The following is a 23,570-nucleotide window of genomic DNA, read 5'->3' on the forward strand; positions in this document are numbered from 1 at the left end:
CCTCGTTTCTAATAGTAAGAGTACCCACGTCTAGAAACCTCGTTCTAATAGTAAGAGTACCCACGTCTAGAAACCTCGTTCTAATAGTAAGAGTACCCACGTCTAGAAACCTCGTTCTAATAGTAAGAGTACCCACGTCTAGAAACCTCGTTCTAATAGTAAGAGTACCCACGTCTAGAAACCTCGTTCTAATAGTAAGAGTACCCACGTCTTGAAACCTCGTTCTAATAGTAAGAGTACCCACGTCTAGAAACCTCGTTCTAATAGTAAGAGTACCCACGTCTAGAAACCTCGTTCTAATAGTAAGAGTACCCACGTCTAGAAACCTCGTTCTAATAGTAAGAGTACCCACGTCTAGAAACCTCGTTCTAATAGTAAGAGTACCCACGTCTAGAAACCTCGTTCTAATAGTAAGAGTACCCACGTCTAGAAACCCTCGTTCTAATAGTAAGAGTACCCACGTCTAGAGACCTCGTTCTAATAGTAAGAGTACCCACGTCTAGAAACCTCGTTCTAATAGTAAGAGTACCCACGTCTAGAAACCTCGTTTCTAATAGTAAGAGTACCCACGTCTAGAAACCTCGTTCTAATAGTAAGAGTACCCACGTCTAGAAACCTCGTTCTAATAGTAAGAGTACCCACGTCTAGAAACCTCGTTCTAATAGTAAGAGTACCCACGTCTAGAAACCTCGCTCTAATAGTAAGAGTACCCACGTCTAGAAACCTCGTTCTAATAGTAAGAGTACCCACGCTCTAGAAACCTCGTTCTAATAGTAAGAGTACCCACGTCTAGAAACCTCGTTCTAATAGTAAGAGTACCCACGTCTAGAAACCTCGTTCTAATAGTAAGAGTACCCACGTCTAGAAACCTCGTTCTAATAGTAAGAGTACCCACGTCTAGAAACCTCGTTCTAATAGTAAGAGTACCCACGTCTAGAAACCTCGTTCTAATAGTAAGAGTACCCACGTCTTGAAACCTCGTTCTAATAGTAAGAGTACCCACGTCTAGAAACCTCGTTCTAATAGTAAGAGTACCCACGTCTAGAAACCTCGTTCTAATAGTAAGAGTACCCACGTCTAGAAACCTCGTTCTAATAGTAAGAGTACCCACGTCTAGAAACCTCGTTCTAATAGTAAGAGTACCCACGTCTAGAAACCTCGTTCTAATAGTAAGAGTACCCACGTCTAGAAACCTCGTTCTAATAGTAAGAGTACCCACGTCTAGAAACCTCGTTCTAAGAAAGCATCACAAGATACTACAGTTGTGTAGTTTTCTTACTTATCATTGGTTGTTGTGCTGTAGTTCTCTGCTCTGATTGGTTGTTGTGTTCTAGTAGGCTTGAACGGTGTTGTCATACCTTCATAATGACCTTGTCATATTGGGATATTCTGTAATACCAGAACTGAACACAAGGGTCACTTTTTTCAAACCCCACTGAGCTTTTGCCATCCAAAGGTTAGCAATGCTAACAAGTACATGTCAAAACCCATAGAGAATGCTAACGAGCGTATTGCAAACATTTTATAGTCTCTGACCTAAACTATTTGCAAGACAGACATCCCATCTCATAAAGTTATACAAGGAACTAAGAAATGCTACACAGTTTGCTGCACGCAGAAAACGCATATTAGACAGCAAGGCTCTTGATCCAGGAGAGGATTCTCTGCTATTACCAAGAGAATCGATTTTGGAAGAAGCTGACCACTTAGCTAGATAGCTAACTAGATACTAAATTAGCAAACCAAGCTAACCACTTAGCTAGATAGCTAACTAGATACTAAATTAGCAAACCAAGCTAACCACTTAGCTAGATAGCTAACTAGATACTAAATTAGCAAAGCAAGCTAACCACTTAGCTAGATAGCTAACTAGATACTAAATTAGCAAACCAAGCTAACCACTTAGCTAGATAGCTAACTAGATACTAAATTAGCAAAGCAAGCTAACCACTTAGCTAGATAGCTAACTAGATACTAAATTAGCAAACCAAGCTAACCACTTAGCTAGATAGCTAACTAGATACTAAATTAGCAAACCAAGCTAACCACTTAGCTAGATAGCTAACTAGATACTAAATTAGCAAACCAAGCTAACCACTTAGCTAGATAGCTAACTAGATACTAAATTAGCAAACCAAGCTAACCACTTAGCTAGATAGCTAACTAGATACTAAATTAGCAAAGCAAGCTAACCACTTAGCTAGATAGCTAACTAGATACTAAATTAGCAAAGCAAATGCACAGCTGCAGAGCATTTAGGACATTTTAGACAGTTAACTTAATAGTTAAGATATCTAGCTGGCAAACATTTAGTTGTGAATTCCATACTGTAATTAGATCACATTTTAAAATTTTACATTGTAGTCATTTAGCAGACGCTCTTATCCAGAGCGACTTACAGTTAGTGAGAGCATACATTTTCATCACCTGGCACATGCTGCACAACAGTGAGTGACCCTCAAGGCTGCGGTCTCTGGTGTCTGGTCTCTGGTCTCTGGTGTCTGGTCTCTGGTCTCTGGTCTCTGGTCTCTGGTCTCTGGTCTCTGGTGTCTGGTCTCTGGTCTCTGGTCTCTGGTGTCTGGTCTCTGGTGTCTGGTCTCTGGTCTCTGGTCTCTGGTCTCTGGTGTCTGGTCTCTGGTGTCTGGTCTCTGGTCTCTGGTCTCTGGTCGTTGTGTGTTTCTAAACAAGCGCCACATGACTGGGGACGACCGGTAAGCTTCATAATGAAAAAGTATGTGACAGGTGAAATGAAGAACGCAATCTTCTTAATCTCCTAACGTATTGCACAAGTTGACTGCAGGTATTTACTTAAGAAGTATCTACAAATATTCAAATGTATAAAAAAAACTTCAAACGGTATTGAAAAACTATTTCCAAATACACCGGTATACGGTATACCGCCCAAGCATCTCCTCTGATTGGTTGTTGTGTTGTAGTTATCTCCTCTGATTGGTTGTTGTGTTGTAGTTCTCTCCTCTGATTGGTTGTTGTGTTGTGGTTCTCCCCTCTGATTGGTTGTTGTGTTGTAGTTCTCTCCTCTGATTGGTTGTTGTGTTGTAGTTCTCCCCTCTGATTGGTTGTCTTTGTGTAGTTTTCTCCTGTGGTCAGTGGTTCAAAGCGGTTCCTGTCCTCCACCGGAGCCGATGGGACCATCTGCTTCTGGCAGTGGGACGCACGCACTCTCAAGTTCGGGTGAGACAACACACACACACACACACACACACACACACACACACACACACACACACATACATTTACATTTTTTTTTACATTTTAGTCATTTAGCAGACGCTCTTATCCAGAGCGACTTACAGTTAGTGAGTGCATACATTATTTATACTGGGTGGTATTAACGCTGACGTTGTGTGTGTGTGTGTTCAGTCAGGGGCCTGGTAAGTTCACGGAGCGGTCCAGACCTGGAGTCCAGATGATCTGCTCTTCCTTCAGCGCAGGTAACCATGGACACCATCTGACATTACATTTGAAATAGTTTTACCCTAAAATACATCCAATCAATATTGATCTGATGTTGATTGAGTTGATTATGTGTTGACTATGTTACCCATCGATGGCATTGATTATTGATTGTGTGTCCAGGGGGTATGTTCCTAGCCACAGGTAGTTGATTATGATACATATTGATTATTGATTGTGTGTCCAGGGGGTATGTTCCTAGCCACAGGAAGTACGGACCACATCATCAGAGTGTTCTACTTCGGCTCTGGACAACCAGAGAAGATCTCTGAGCTGGAGTCCCACACTGTGAGTAGAAGAGGGGAAACTGGACTGCACTTCAGAGAGAGCCCAGTATAATGCCTTGGTGCCATGTTGAGTTTCTCTGTCTCTCTCTCTCTCTGTCTGTCCCTCAGGACAAAGTGGACAGCATCCAGTTCTCAAACTGTAGCGACAGGTAAGGGTTTATCCTGACAGGTAATGGTTTATCCTGACAGGTAAGGGTTTATGACACATTTTCATGTAAAAAGACTTCACTTGAGAAATACTGCACCAAACATCTTAGGTAGATGTAAAATTGCACGACTAAGATCTCCTCAGCAAAAACGTCTAAATTAATGACACATTTCTTGAGTTATCGTAGATTAATTCAGACTATTTTGATGAAGCGGATACTGGCTACGGCGTCTTCAAATGGACAAACAGTACTATTGCCGCTTTTTTCAGTTTTTTTCAAGCGAAGGTATTTTAAGGGAGGATGGAGCTGGTTGGGTGCAGCCAACCTGAGCATGCTGATGCCTTGATAAGACACAGACGTTCACTTCCGGGTTCAGCCAACCTGAGCATGCTGATGCCTTGATAAGACACAGACGTTCACTTCCGGGTTCAGCCAACCTGAGCATGCTGATGCCTTGATAAGACACAGACGTTCACTTCCGGGTTCAGCCAACCTGAGCATGCTGATGCCTTGATAAGACACAGACGTTCACTTCCGGGTTCAGCCAACCTGAGCATGCTGATGCCTTGATAAGACACAGACGTTCACTTCCGGGTTCAGCCAACCTGAGCATGCTGATGCCTTGATAAGACACAGACGTTCACTTCCGGGTTCAGCCAACCTGAGCATGCTGATGCCTTGATAAGACACAGACGTTCACTTCCGGGTTCAGCCAACCTGAGCATGCTGATGCCTTGATAAGACACAGACGTTCACTTCCGGGTTCAGCCAACCTGAGCATGCTGATGCCTTGATAAGACACAGACGTTCACTTCCGGGTTCAGCCAACCTGAGCATGCTGATGCCTTGATAAGACACAGACGTTCACTTCCGGGTTCAGCCAACCTGAGCATGCTGATGCCTTGATAAGACACAGACGTTCACTTCCGGGTTCAGCCAACCTGAGCATGCTGATGCCTTGATAAGACACAGACGTTCACTTCCGGGTTCAGCCAACCTGAGCATGCTGATGCCTTGATAAGACACAGACGTTCACTTCCGGGTTCAGCCAACCTGAGCATGCTGATGCCTTGATAAGACACAGACGTTCACTTCCGGGTTCAGCCAACCTGAGCATGCTGATGCCTTGATAAGACACAGACGTTCACTTCCGGGTTCAGCCAACCTGAGCATGCTGATGCCTTGATAAGACACAGACGTTCACTTCGGGTTCAGCCAACCTGAGCATGCTGATGCCTTGATAAGACACAGACGTTCACTTCCGGGTTCAGCCAACCTGAGCATGCTGATGCCTTGATAAGACACAGACGTTCACTCCGGGTTCAGCCAACCTGAGCATGCTGATGCCTTGATAAGACACAGACGTTCACTTCCGGGTTCAGCCAACCTGAGCATGCTGATGCCTTGATAAGACACAGACGTTCACTTCCGGGTTCAGCCAACCTGAGCATGCTGATGCCTTGATAAGACACAGACGTTCACTTCCGGGTTCAGCCAACCTGAGCATGCTGATGCCTTGATAAGACACAGACGTTCACTTCCGGGTTCAGCCAACCTGAGCATGCTGATGCCTTTGATAAGACACAGACGTTCACTTCCGGGTTCAGCCAACCTGAGCATGCTGATGCCTTGATAAGACACAGACGTTCACTCCGGGTTCAGCCAACCTGGAGCATGCTGATGCCTTGATAAGACACAGACGTTCACTTCCGGGTTCAGCCAACCTGAGCATGCTGATGCCTTGATAAGACACAGACGTTCACTTCCGGGTTCAGCCAACCTGAGCATGCTGATGCCTTGATAAGACACAGACGTTCACTTCCGGGTTCAGCCAACCTGAGCATGCTGATGCCTTGATAAGACACAGACGTTCACTTCCGGGTTCAGCCAACCTGAGCATGCTGATGCCTTGATAAGACACAGACGTTCACTTCCGGGTTCAGCCAACCTGAGCATGCTGATGCCTTGATAAGACACAGACGTTCACTTCCGGGTTCAGCCAACCTGAGCATGCTGATGCCTTGATAAGACACAGACGTTCACTTCCGGGTTCAGCCAACCTGAGCATGCTGATGCCTTGATAAGACACAGACGTTCACTTCCGGGTTCAGCCAACTTGAGCATGCTGATGCCTTGATAAGACACAGACGTTCACTTCCGGGTTCAGCCAACCTGAGCATGCTGATGCCTTGATAAGACACAGACGTTCACTTCCGGGTTCAGCCAACCTGAGCATGCTGATGCCTTGATAAGACACAGACGTTCACTTCTAGCTGAGTTCTGCTAGAAAACCAACCTAGTATGCAGACGCCTTAACACTGCTTTAGTGTGTGTAATGTGTGTGTGTGTAATGTGTGTGTGTGTGTGTGTGTGTAATGTGTGTGTGTGTGTGTGTATGTGTGTGTGTGTGTGTAGGTTTGTGAGTGGCAGCAGGGATGGTACAGCTCGTATCTGGCAGCTCCAGCAGCAGGAGTGGAGGAGCGTTCTACTGGACATGCAGACCAAGTTACCTGGGTACACATACACCACCCTACCACACTACACCACCCTACACCACATACACCACTACACCACATACACCACCCTACACCACTACACCACTACACCACCCTACACCACTACACCACTACACCACCCTACACCACTACACCACCCTACACCACTACACCACATACACCACCCTACACCACTACACCACCCTACACCACTACACCACCCTACCACCCTACACCACTACACCACTACACCACCCTACACCACTACACCACCCTACACCACTACACCACATACACCACCCTACACCACTACACCACTACAACACCCTACACCACTACACCACTACACCACCCTACACCACTACACCACCCTACACCACTACACCACATACACCACCCTACACCACTACACCACTACACCACCCTACACCACTACACCACTACACCACCCTACACCACTACACCACTACACCACCCTACACCACTACACCACCCTACACCACATACACCACCCTACACCACTACACCACTACACCACCCTACACCACTACACCACTACACCACCCTACACCACTACACCACCCTACACCACTACACCACTACACCACCCTACACCACTACACCGCTACACCACTACACCACCCTACACCACCCTACACCACTACACCACATACACCACACTACACCACTACACCACCCTACACCACTACACCACCCTACACCACTACACCACTACACCACCCTACACCACTACACCACCCTACACCACTACACCACTACACCACCCTACACCACCCTACACCACTACACCACATACACCACACTACACCACTACACCACCCTACACCACTACACCACTACACCACATACACCACCCTACACCACTACACCACTACACCACCCTACACCACTACACCACTACACCACCCTACACCAGTACACCACCCTACACCACTACACCACATACACCACCCTACACCACTACACCACTACACCACTACACCACTACACCACCCTACACCACTACACAACTACACCACCCTACACCACTACACCACTACACCACCCTACACCACTACACCACTACACCACCCTACACCACTACACCACTACACCACCCTACCACACTACACCACACCACTACACCACCCTACCACACTACACCACTACACCACTACACCACCCTACCACACTACACCACTCTACCACCCTACCACACCACACCACACTACACCACACCACTACACCACACCACTACACCACCCTACCACACTACACCACTCTACCACCCTACCACACCACTACACCACCCTACCACACTACACCACACTACACCACACCACTACACCACCCTACCACACTACACCACACTACACCACACCACTACACCACACCACTACACCACCCTACTACACCACACCACTACACCACCCTACCACACTACACCACACCACTACACCACCCTACCACACTACACCACACCACTACACCACCCTACACCACTACACCACCCTACACCACACCACACTACACCACCCTACACCACACTACACCACACTACACCACACCACTACACCACACCACTACACCACCCTACCACACTACACCACTACACCACTACACCACCCTACCACACTACACCACTCTACCACCCTACCACACCACTACACCACCCTACCACACTACACCACACTACACCACACCACTACACCACCCTACCACACTACACCACACCACTACACCACCCTACACCACTACACCACCCTACACCACACCACACTACACCACCCTACACCACACCACCACACTACACCACACCACTACACCACACCACTACACCACCCTACCACACTACACCACTACACCACTACACCACCCTACCACACTACACCACTCTACCACCCTACCACACCACTACACCACCCTACCACACTACACCACACTACACCACACCACTACACCACACCACTACACCACCCTACCACACTACACCACACCACTACACCACCCTACCACACTACACCACACCACTACACCACACCACTACACCACCCTACCACACTACACCACACCACTACACCACCCTACCACACTACACCACACTACACCACACCACTACACCACACCACTACACCACCCTACCACACTACACCACACCACTACACCACCCTACCACACCACTACACCACACCACTACACCACACTATACCACACCACTACACCACCCTACCACACTACACTACACAACTACACCACACTATACCACACCACTACACCACACTACACCACTACACCACTATACCACACTATACCACACCACTACACCACCCTACCACACCACTACACCACACCACCACACCACACTATACCACACCACTACACCACCCTACCACACTACACTACACCACTACACCATACTATACCACACCACTACACTACACTATACCACACCACTACACCACACTATACCACACCACTACACCACACTACACCACCCTACCACACTACACTACACCACTACACCACACTATACCACACCACTACACCACACTACACCACTACACCACTATACCACACTACACCACACCACTACACCACCACACCACTACACCACCCTACCACCCTACCACACCACTACACCACCCTACCACACTACACCACACCACTACACCACCCTACCACACCACTACACCACACCACTACACCACACTATACCACACCACTACACCACCCTACCACACTACACCACACCACTACACCACCCTACCACACCACTACACCACACTATACCACACCACTACACCACCCTACCACACTATACCACACCACTACACCACCCTACCACACTACACTACACCACTACACCACACTATACCACACCACTACACCACACTACACCACTACACCACTATACCACACTATACCACACCACTACACCACCCTACCACACCACTACACCACACCACTACACCACACTATACCACACCACTACACCACCCTACCACACTACACCACACTATACCACACCACTACACCACACTATACCACACCACTACACCACACTATACCACACCACTACACCACACTACACCACACTACCACACTACACTACACCACTACACCACACTATACCACACCACTACACCACACTACACCACTACACCACTATACCACACTACACCACACCACTACACCACCACACCACTACACCACCCTACCACACCACTACACCACCCTACCACACTACACTACACCACCCTACCACCCTACCACACCACTACACCACACCACTACACCACACTATACCACACCACTACACCACCCTACCACCCTACCACACCACTACACCACCCTACCACACTACACCACACCACTACACCACCACACCACCCTACCACACCACTACACCACACCACTACACCACACTATACCACACCACTACACCACCCTACCACACTACACTACACCACTACACCACTACACCACACCACTACACCACCCTACCACACTACACCACACCACTACACCACCCTACCACCCTACCACACCACTACACCACCCTACCACACCACTACACCACACCACTACACAACCCTACCACACTACACTACACCACTACACCACACTATACCACACCACTACACCACACTACACCACTACACCACTATACCACACTATACCACACCACTACACCACCCTACCACACCACTACACCACACCACTACACCACACTATACCACACCACTACACCACCCTACCAAACTACACTACACCACTACACCACACTATACCACACCACTACACCACACTATACCACACCACTACACCACACTATACCACACCACTACACCACACTACACCACCCTACCACACTACACTACACCACTACACCACACTACACCACTACACCACTATACCACACTACACCACACCACTACACCACCACACCACTACACCACCCTACCACCCTACCACACCACTACACCACCCTACCACACTACACCACACCACTACACCACCCTACCACCCTACCACACCACTACACCACACCACTACACCACACTATACCACACCACTACACCACCCTACCACACTACACTACACCACTACACCACACCACTACACCACCCTACCACACTACACCACACCACTACACCACCCTACCACCCTACCACACCACTACACCACACCACTACACCACACTATACCACACCACTACACCACCCTACCACACTATACCACACCACTACACCACACTACACTACACCACTACACCACACTATACCACACCACTATACCACACCACACTATACCACACCACTACACCACCACACTACACCACACTACACCACACCACACTACACCACACCACTACACCACCCTACACCACACCACCCCACTACACCACCCTACACACTACCACACCACTACACCACACCACTACACACACTACACCACCCTACCACACTACACCACACCACTACACCACCCACCACCCTACCACACCAACACCACACCCACTACACCACACTATACCACACCACTACACCACCCATACCACACTATACCACACACACTACACCACACTACACCACACCACTACACCACACTACACCACACCACTACACCACACCACTACACCACACCACTACACCACCCTACCACCCTACCACACCACTACACCACACTACACCACACTACACCACTACACCACCCTACACCACACCACTACACCACACCACACTACACCACCCTACACCACACCACTACACCACACCACTACACCACCCTACACCACACCACTACACCACACCACACTACACCACACCACACTACACCACACCACTACACCACACCACACTACACCACACCACTACACCACACCACTACACCACACCACTACACCACCCTACCACACTACACCACACCACTACACCACACCACTACACCACACTACACCACACCACTACACCACACCACTACACCACACCACTACACCACCCTACCACACTACACCACACCACTACACCACCCTACCACCCTACCACACCACTACACCACACCACTACACCACACTATACCACACCACTACACCACCCTACCACACTACACTACACCACTACACCACACTATACCACACCACTACACCACACTACACCACTACACCACACCACCACACTACACCACACTATACCACACCACTACACCACACTACACCACTACACCACACCACTACACCACACCACACTACACCACACTATACACACCACACTACACCACACTACACCACACCACCACACCACACTACACCACCACACTACACCACACTACACCACACCACTACACCCCCCACCACACACCACACCACCCTACCACCCCAACACAACCCACACACTACACCACACCACACCACACCACCCTACTACACCACACTACACCACACCACACCACCCTACCACACCACTACACCACCCTACCACACTACACCACACTACACCACACTACACCACCCTACCACACCACTACACCACCCTACCACACTACACCACACTACACCACACCACACCACCCTACCACACCACCACACCACCCTACCAAACCACTACACCACACCACTACACCACACTATACCACACCACTACAGCACCCTACCACACTACACTACACCACTACACCACACTATACCACACCACTACACCACACTACACCACTACACCACACCACCACACTACACCACACTATACCACACCACTACACCACACTACACCACACCACACTACACCACACTATACACACCACACTACACCACACTACACCACACCACCACACCACACTACACCACAACACTACACCACACTACACCACACCACTACACCCCCCACCACACACCACACCACCCTACCACCCCAACACAACCCACACACTACACCACACCACACCACACCACACCACACCACCCTACTACACCACACCACACCACCCTACCACACCACTACACCACCCTACCACACTACACCACACTACACCACCCTACCACACCACTACACCACCCTACCACACTACACCACACTACACCACACCACACCACCCTACCACACCACCACACCACCCTACTACACCACCCTACCACACTACACCACACTACACCACACCACACCACCCCACACCACCCTACCACACTACACCACACTACACCACACTACACCACCCTACCACACCACTACACCACCCCTACCACACTACACCACACTACACCACACCACACCACTACACCACCCTACCACACCACTACACCACCCTACCACACTACACCACACTACACCACACCACACCACCCTACCACACCACTACACCACCCTACCACACCACACCACGCACACACAGTTTTTTCTGGGAAACTTCCAGGGTCTGAGCCATGCTAGCTGTGTAATGTTCCATCATGCTTAGTAAAAAGTGATATTGTGTGTGTAGGAAGTGTTAATGCTATGATGTCATGTGACAGGAAGTACAACCCCCCTCCCCTGGAAGACAAGGTGACCAAGCTTAAGGTTACCATGGTAGCCTGGGATCGCCACGACAACACAGTCATCACCGCCGCCAACAACCTGACGCTTAAAGTCTGGAACTCCACCACCGGAAACCTCATCCACATACTGATGGTATATACACACATTGACTGACTGATTGATTGATTAGTTGCTTGACTTATTGATTGATTAATTAATCGATTGATGACAGGGTCATGAGGACGAGGTGTTTGTCCTGGAGCCACACCCCTTTGATCCCCGGATCCTGTTCTCCGCCGGGCATGATGGGAACGCCATCATCTGGGACCTGGCCAGGGGGGTCAAGATACGATCCTATTTCAACATGGTGTGTAATTCTGCTGATTCAGGGACACTAAGGGGACTTTACGTTTGTTTTACTTCCTGTCTCATTGGTCATCTAGTCATCAGACGTAGTCAGGGGGAACAGTTTGGATGCTGTATTAACTGAGTGATAATCCATTTGACTAGTTAGGCGTTTGACTGGAGTAGTTATATGATTCTATGTGATGTCTCCAGATTGAGGGCCAAGGCCATGGGTCGGTGTTTGACTGGAGTAGTTATATGATTATCCATTATCCCTGTCTCCAGATTGAGGGCCAAGGCCATGGGGCGGTGTTTGACTGTAAGTGTAGTCCTGATGGACAGCACTTTGCTGCTAAGACTCACATGGTACTCTCATCTTGGCTCGGATCCAGCAGCAAGTACGACAAGGTACACACTACGATATATACAATATATACAACTACTACTATACTATACTATATATATACTATACTATACTATAGAACTACTACTACTATACTATAGAACTACTACTATACTACTATACTATAATACTACTACTATATACTATACTACTATACTACTATAACTATACTATACATATATAATATATAGAATATACACTATACATAGAACACAATAATATAATATATACTACTACTATATACTATAGAACTACTACTATATAATAGAATTACTGCTACTATATTAAGAACTACTGCTATAATACTATAGAATACTGCTATATATATAGAATAATGCTAATACTATAGAACTACTGCTAAAATAGAACTAACACTACTATAGAACTACTACTACTATACTAATAGAACTACTATACTATACTATAGAACTACTGCCACTATATATAGAACTATATAATACTATAGAACTACTGCTATATATATAGAACTACTGCTACTATACATAGAACTACTACTATACTACTACTATACTATACTATACTACTATACTATAGAACTACTACTAACTACTATATATAGAACTACTACTACTACTACTACTACTATAATACTATACTATATATATACTACTATATACTACTACTATACTATATATATACTATACTACTACTATACTATAGAACTACTATAATAATAGAACTACACTACTACTACTACTAATATATATACTACATATACTAATAGAAATACTATATATATAGAACACTGCTACTTATACTATAGAACTACGCTACTATACTAATAGAACTACTGCTACTATACTATAGAGCTACTATACTATAGAACTACTGCTACTATACTATAGAACTAACACTACTATAGAACTACTACTACTATACTATAGAACTACTACTACTACTACTACTACTATACTATACTACTACTACTATACTATAGAACTACTACTATACTATAGAACTACTGCTACTATACTATAGAACTACTGCTACTATACTATAGAACTACTGCTACTATACTATATAACTACTGCTACTATACTATAGAACTAACACTACTATAGAACTACTACTACTATACTATAGAACTACTACTACTATACTATAGAACTACTGCTACTATACTATAGAACTACTGCTACTATACTATAGAACTACTGCTACTATACTATAGAACTACTGCTACTATACTATAGAACTACTAATACTATACTATTGAACTACTGCTACTATACTATAGAACTACTGCTACTATACTATAGAACTATATATATACTATAGAACTATATATAATATATAGAACTACTACTACTACTTATACTATAGAACTACTACTACTATAATAGAACACTATATATATAAGAACTATGCTACTAATACTAATAGAACTACTGCTACTATACTATAGAACTACTGCTACTATACTATAGAACTACTACTACTATACTATAGAACTACTACTACTATACTATAGAACTACTGCTACTATACTATAGAACTACTGCTACTATACTATAGAACTACTGCTACTATACTATAGAACTACTGCTACTATACTATAGAACAACTACTACTATACTATAGAACTAACACTAGAACTACTACTACTATACTATAGAACTACTACTACTATAGAACTACTGCTACTATACTATAGAACTACTGCTACTATACTATATAACTACTACTACTATACTATAGAACTACTACTACTATACTATAGAACTACTACTACTATACTATAGAATACTATATATATATAGAACTACTACTATATATATAGAACTATACTACTATATACAAGAACTACTATACTATACTATAGAACTACTACTATATATAATAGAACTACTGCTACTAAAACTATAGAACTACTGTACTATATATAGAACTACTGCTATATACTATAGAATACTACTATAATATATAGAACTATATATATATATAGAACTACTGCTACTATATATAGAATACTGCTACTATAAAGAATACACTACTATACAAGTAGTAACTATATAATAGAACTATACTACATACTATAGAACTACTGCTACTATACTAAGAACTATGCTACTATATATAGAACTACTGCCATAATATATAGAACTACTACTATATAATATAGAATACTGCTATAATACTAATATAATCTATATATACTATAGAACTACTACTATATACTATAGAACTACTGCTACTAATAAAAGAAAAGCTACTATATAGAACACCGCTAATACTAATAGAAACTGCTACCATACTATAGAACTACTATACTAATAATAGAACTAACACTAGAAGTACACTAATACTATAATAACTAATATAGAACTTACTACTATACTATAGAACTACTACTACTAATATTAGAACTACTGTACTATATAATAGAACTACTGCTACTATATAATATAACTACTACTATATATAATAGAATACTACTATATACTATAGAAACTACTAATATAATATAAAAGAACACTAATATATACTATAAACTAAAAAAATAGAACTATAAATATATAGAACTAAATATATATATATAGAAACAACTAACTATAGAACTACTAATATATAGAACTATACTATATATAATATAACTAAACTATAATACTATAGAACTATACATATATATAGAACTATATATACTATATAGAGAACACTGCTATACATAGAAATACTGCTATATATATAGAACTACTGCTACAATATAGAACAACTACTATATAAGGAGAACTAACAACTAGAACTACTACTAATATATAGAACTACTAACTATAGAACTACTGCTATATACTATAGAATACTGCTATATATATATAACTACTACTACTAATACTATAGAACTACTACTATATACTATAGAACTACTACTATAATACTATAGAAATATACTATATATAAAAGAACTACTACTACTATATACTATAGAACTAGCTACTACTATACTAAGAACTATATACTACAATACATATAACTACTGCTACTAATACTATAGAATACTGCTACTATATATAGAACTATACTACATATAATACTAATATAATATATAAAAGAACTACTACTACTATACTATAGAACTACTACTACTATACTATAGAACTACTACTACTATACTATAGAACTACTATACTATATAACTACTACTACTATACTATAGAACTACTAATATATAGAACTATATATATATATATATAAGTATATACTATAATAGAACTACTACCACTAATACTATAATATAATATTAGAATATATATATAAAGAACTACTATATATAATAGAACTATACAACTATAGAACTACTATACTATAGAACTACTACTGCTACTATACTATATAACTACTATACTATAGAACTACTACTACTACTATACTATATAACTACTACTTTTATACTATATACCTACTACTACTATACTATATAACTACTACTACTATACTATAGAACTACTACTACTATACTATAGAACTACTACAACATCTATATACCTCCCTCCCTCTCCCAGATAGCGGACCAGATGTTCTTCCATACTGACTACCGGCCGTTGATCCGGGATGTTAATAACTACGTGTTAGACGAACAGACCCAGCAGGCACCTCACCTCATGCCCCCTCCCTTCCTGGTGGACGTAGACGGGAACCCCCACCCCCCTCCATACCAACGCCTCGTACCCGGGAGGGAGAGCTGCAGAGACCAGCAGCTCATACCACAGATGGGAGTCACCTCATCAGGTACACACACACACACACACACACACACACACACACAAGCACACCTCATCAGGTACACACACACACACACACACACACACACACACACACAAGCACACCTCATCAGGTACACACACCCAGTCAGTTTGGTGTGTCCTAAGGGAACGTCCTCCATAGAGTTAGTGGCGGCTTATCTGTGACTGTATGTTTTGCTTGGAGTAGTACTACTGAGCTAACACTCAATGTGAATAAAGGGGTTGGTGCTCTGACTGCTCTGTGGTGCAGACTTTAGTCTGAGACTGCCGTCATTGAAGTCGTTTGGATGACATCGTTTGTGGTGAAAACAAACTCATCAGCGATTGGATCGTCTAACCAATCGTATCAAACCACAGTATCAAAGCCAATTGAAACGCTGCTTAACCCATGTGTCTTCTGGGTCTGGCCCAACCCATCGGTTCCTGGACCAATCAGACGGCCCATTCAGTGAGGTAGTCAGACCCAGACTCAATACGGAGAGAACGTCAGTGAGTGTGGCGTAGCGTAGCGTAGTGTAGCGTAGCGTAGCGTAGCGTTTGGGTGGAGGAGTGAGTGTGGCGTAGCGTAGCGTAGCGTTTGGGTGGACGAAGGAGTCTGGGTAGCCAGGGAATAACATATCTGTGTCTCTGTATTAGGTCTGAGTGTCTGAACAGGCTGTAGAGAGAGCCTTTCCTCAACATGAGATAATAGATTACATTTAGATTATTTTTTCACAGGCCTACACACAATATCCCATCATGTCAAAGTCATGTAAAAGTGGAATAATGTTTTTTTGATGTCAAAGTGGAATAATGTTTTTTTTTTTTTTTTTTTTTTACAAATGAATTACAAATGAAAAGCTGAAATGTCTTGAGTCACTAAGTATTCAACCCCTTTGTTATGGCAAGCCTAAATAAATTCAGGATTAAACATTTGCTTAACAAGTCACATGATAAGGTGCATGGACTCACCCTGTGTGTTTAATAGTGTTTAACATGAATTTTGAATGACTACCTCATCTCTGTACCCCACACATACAATTATCTGTAAGGTCCCTCAGTCGAGCAGTGAATTTCAAACACAGATTTAACCACAAAGACCAGGGAGGTATTCCAATGCCTCACAAAGAAGGGCACCTATTGGTAGATGGGTAAAAATTAAAAAAAGCAGACATTGAATATCCCTTTGAGCATGGTGAAGTAATTAATTACACTTTGGATGGTGTATCAATACACCCAGTCACTACAAAGATACAGGCGTCCTTCCTACCTCAGTTGCCGGAGAGGAAGGAAACCATGCAGGGATTTCACCACGAGGCCAATGGTGACTTTAAAACATTTACAGAGTTAAATGGCTGTGATAGAAAACTGAGGATGGATCAACAACATTGTAGTTACTCCACAATACTAACCTAATTGACAGAGTGAAAAGAAGGAAGCCTGTACAGAATACAAATATTCCAAAACATGCATCCTGTTTGCAACAAGGCACTAAAGTAATACTGCAACAAATGTGGAAAAGCAATTAAACTTTTTGTCCTGAATACAAAGTGTTATGTTTGGGGCGAATCCAATACAACTCATTATTGAGTACCACTCTCCATATTTTCAGGCATAGTTGTGTCTGCGTCATGTTATGGGTATGCTTGTAATCGTTAAGGACTGTGGTTTTTCAGAATAAAAACTCCCCAAAGGCAAAATCCTAGAGGAAATCCTGGTTCAGTCTGCTTTCCACCAGACACTGGGAGATGAATTCACCTTTCAGCAGGACAATAACCTAAAACACAAAGCCAAATCTACACTGGAGTTACCAAGTGTACCCAGCCTCAGGACCAGTCCTATAACACTGCTGGACCCAGCCTCAGGACCAGTCCTATAACACTGCTGTACCCAGCCTCAGGACCAGTCCTATAACACTGCTGGACCCAGCCTCAGGACCAGTCCTATAACACTGCTGTACCCAGCCTCAGGACCAGTCCTATAACACTGCTGTACCCAGCCTCAGGACCAGTCCTATAACACTGCTGTACCCAGCCTCAGGACCAGTACTATAACACTGCTGTACCCAGCCTCAGGACCAGTCCTATAACACTGCTGTACCCAGCCTCAGGACCAGTCCTATAACACTGCTGGACCCAGCCTCAGGACCAGTCCTATAACACTGCTGGACCCAGCCTCAGGACCAGTCCTATAACACTGCTGTACCCAGCCTCAGGACCAGTCCTATAACACTGCTGTACCCAGCCTCAGGACCAGTCCTATAACACTGCTGTACCCAGCCTCAGGACCAGTCCTATAACACTGCTGTACCCAGCCTCAGGACCAGTCCTATAACACTGTGCTGTACCCAGCCTCACGACCAGTCCTATAACACTGTGCTGTACCCAGCCTCAGGACCAGTCCTATAACACTGTGCTGTACCCAGCCTCAGGACCAGTCCTATAACACTGCTGTACCCAGCCTCAGGACCAGTCCTATAACACTGCTGTACCCAGCCTCAGGACCAGTCCTATAACACTGCTGTACCCAGCAGATATTAGATTAATATAATATTATTATTAGATTAATACTGTAGATATAAAAAAATTCTCTCTCTCTGTGTCCATTATAAACTGAACAAAAATATGGATGAGGCCGGTTGGACGAACTGCCAAATTCACTAAAACGACGTTGGAGGTGGCTTATGGTAGAGAAATTAACATTAAATTCTCTGGCAACAGCTCTGGTGGACATTCCTGCAGTCAGCATGCCAATCGCACGCTCCCTCAAAACTTGAGACATCTGTGGTATTGTGTTGTGTGACAAAACTGCACATTTTAGAGTGGCGTTTAATTGTCCCCAGCACAAGGTGCACATGTGTAATGATCATGCTGTTTAATCAGCTTCTTGATATGCCACACCTGTCAGGTGGATGGATTATCTTGGCAAATGAGAAATGCTCACTAACAGGGATGTAAACAGATTTGTACCCAAGATTTGAAAGCAATAAGCGTTTTTGTGCATATGGAACATTTCTGGGATATTTTATTTCAGCTCTTGAAACATGGGACCAACACTTTACATAAAAATGTTCAGTGTAGTATATCTACAGTGGGGAAAAAAAGTATTTAGTCAGCCACCAATTGTGCAAGTTCTCCCACTTAAAAAGATGAGTGAGGCCTGTAATTTTCATCATAGGTACACGTCAACAATGACAGACAAAATGAGGGGAAAAAATCCAGAAAATCACATTGTAGGATTTTTAATGAATTTATTAGCATTTTTAATAAAATATATTTGTTTAATACTTTTTTGGTTACTTCATGATTCCATATGTGTTATTTCATAGTTTTAATGTCTTCACTATTATTCTACAATGTAAAAATCAAGAAAAACCCTTGAATGAGTAGGTGTGTCCGAACTTTTGACTGGTAGTGTATATATGAATGAAACATGTCTCTCTGTCTCTGTATTAGGTCTGAACCAGGTGGTCAGTGAACAGGCGTCTCCTCTAGACAACATGGTTCACCGACTGCAGCAGGAGCAGGACCACAGACTGTCTACAGACACACAGAGCAGGGCTGACAGAGCTACACACAGACGAGGTAGGTTTTAATCACACACATTATATAGTCTTATTCACAAGTACAGTTTCTGACCATTAAGGTCGATCATTCCTTTGTGTCAATTAGCTCCAATGATGATGCAACACTTATCCATTTCAATGTCGTGGTGAAGCCATCACCACATTGACTATTACCTTCTGTCTGGTGAAGCCATCACCACATTGACTATTACCTTCTGTCTGGTGAAGCCATCACCACATTGACTATTACCTTCTGTCTGGTGAAGCCATCACCACATTGACTATTACCTTCTGTCTGGTGAAGCCATCACCACATTGACTATTACCTTCTGTCTGGTGAAGCCATCACACATTGACTATTACCTTCTGTCTGGTGAAGCCATCACCACATTGACTATTACGTTCTGTCTGGTGAAGCCATCACCACATTGACTATTACGTTCTGTCTGGTGAAGCCATCACCACATTGACTATTACCTTCTGTCTGGTGAAGCCATCACCACATTGACTATTACGTTCTGTCTGGTGAAGCCATCACCACATTGACTATTACGTTCTGTCTGGTGAAGCCATCACCACATTGACTATTACGTTCTGTCTGGTGAAGCCATCACCACATTGACTATTACGTTCTGTCTGGTGAAGCCATCACCACATTGACTATTACGTTCTGTCTGGTGAAGCCATCACCACATTGACTATTACCTTCTGTCTGGTGAAGCCATCACCACATTGACTATTACCTTCTGTCTGGTGAAGCCATCACCACATTGACTATTATGTTCTGTCTCTGGTGAAGCCATCACCACATTGACTATTACGTTCTGTCTGGTGAATCCATCACCACATTGACTATTACCTTCTGTCTGGTGAAGCCATCACCACATTGACTATTACCTTCTGTCTGGTGAAGCCATCACCACATTGACTATTACTTTCTGTCTGGTGAAACCATCACCACATTGACTTTTACGTTCTGTCTGGTGAAACCATCACCACATTGACTATTACGTTCTGTCTGGTGAAGCCATCACCACATTGACTATTACGTTTTGTCTGGTGAAGCCATCACCACATTGACTATTACGTTCTGTCTGGTGAAGCCATCACCACATTGACTATTACGTTCTGTCTGGTAAAGCCATCACCACATTGACTATTACGTTCTGTCTGGTAAAGCCATCACCACATTGACTATTACGTTCTGTCTGGTGAAGCCATCACCACATTGACTATTACGTTCTGTCTGGTGAAGCCATCACCACATTGACTATTACGTTCTGTCTGGTAAATCCAGCACCAAATTGACTATTACCTTCTGTCTGGTGAAGCCATCACCACATTGACTATTACGTTCTGTCTGGTGAAGCCATCACCACATTGACTATTACGTTCTGTCTGGTGAAACCATCACCACATTGACTATTACGTTCTGTCTGGTGAAGCCATCACCACATTGACTATTATGTTCTGTCTGGTGAAGCCATCACCACATTGACTATTACGTTCTGTCTGGTGAAGCCATCACCACATTGACTATTACGTTCTGTCTGGTGAAGCCATCACCACATTGACTATTACGTTCTGTCTGGTGAAGCCATCACCACATTGACTATTACGTTCTGTCTGGTGAAGCCATCACCACATTGACTATTACGTTCTGTCTGGTGAAGCCATCACCACATTGACTATTACGTTCTGTCTCTGGTGAAGCCATCACCACATTGACTATTACGTTCTGTCTGGTGAAGCCATCACCACATTGACTATTACCTTCTGTCTGATGAAGCCATCACCACATTGACTATTACGTTCTGTCTGGTGAAGCCATCACCACATTGACTATTACGTTCTGTCTGGTGAAGCCATCACCACATTGACTATTACGTTCTGTCTGGTGAAGCCATCACCACATTGACTATTACGTTCTGTCTGGTGAAGCCATCACCACATTGACTATTACGTTCTGTCTGGTGAAGCCATCATCACATTGACTATTACCTTCTGTCTGGTGAAGCCATCACCACATTGACTATTACGTTCTGTCTGGTGAAGCCATCACCACATTGACTATTACGTTCTGTCTGGTGAAGCCATCACCACATTGACTATTACGTTCTGTCTGGTGAAGCCATCTCCACATTGACTATTACGTTTCTGTCTGGTGAAGCCATCACCACATTGACTATTACGTTCTGTCTCTGGTGAAGCCATCACCACATTGACTATTACGTTCTGTCTCTGGTGAAGCCATCACCACATTGACTATTACGTTCTGTTTGGTGAAGCCATCACCACATTGACTATTACGTTCTGTCTGGTGAAGCCATCACCACATTGACTATTACGTTCTGTCTGGTGAAGCCATCACCACATTGACTATTACCTTCTGTCTGGTGAAGCCATCACCACATTGACTATTACGTTCTGTCTGGTGAAGCCATCACCACATTGACTATTACGTTCTGTCTGGTGAAGCCATCACCACATTGACTATTACGTTCTGTCTCTGGTGAAGCCATCACCACATTGACTATTACGTTCTGTCTCTGGTGAAGCCATCACCACATTGACTATTACCTTCTGTCTGGTGAAGCCATCACCAC

General features: G+C 44.0%; 1 protein-coding gene across 1 annotated transcript in view; it reads left to right on the forward strand.

Annotated features, from left to right (window-relative positions):
• Window positions 1–23,570, forward strand: part of LOC121548638 (PH-interacting protein-like) — a 63,630-nt gene that overhangs the window by 18,269 nt on the left and 21,791 nt on the right. Inside the window, exons 10-19 of the mRNA XM_045210032.1 lie at window positions 3,092–3,192; window positions 3,382–3,452; window positions 3,662–3,762; window positions 3,870–3,910; window positions 6,326–6,424; window positions 12,908–13,064; window positions 13,144–13,278; window positions 13,542–13,664; window positions 17,181–17,406; window positions 20,855–20,983. Coding sequence (XP_045065967.1) covers window positions 3,092–3,192; window positions 3,382–3,452; window positions 3,662–3,762; window positions 3,870–3,910; window positions 6,326–6,424; window positions 12,908–13,064; window positions 13,144–13,278; window positions 13,542–13,664; window positions 17,181–17,406; window positions 20,855–20,983 — 1,183 coding nt within the window. The remainder of the gene's footprint in view (window positions 1–3,091; window positions 3,193–3,381; window positions 3,453–3,661; window positions 3,763–3,869; window positions 3,911–6,325; window positions 6,425–12,907; window positions 13,065–13,143; window positions 13,279–13,541; window positions 13,665–17,180; window positions 17,407–20,854; window positions 20,984–23,570) is intronic.

This window comes from Coregonus clupeaformis, chromosome 33 (assembly GCF_020615455.1).
Source record: "Coregonus clupeaformis isolate EN_2021a chromosome 33, ASM2061545v1, whole genome shotgun sequence".
Taxonomy (NCBI): domain Eukaryota; kingdom Metazoa; phylum Chordata; class Actinopteri; order Salmoniformes; family Salmonidae; genus Coregonus; species Coregonus clupeaformis.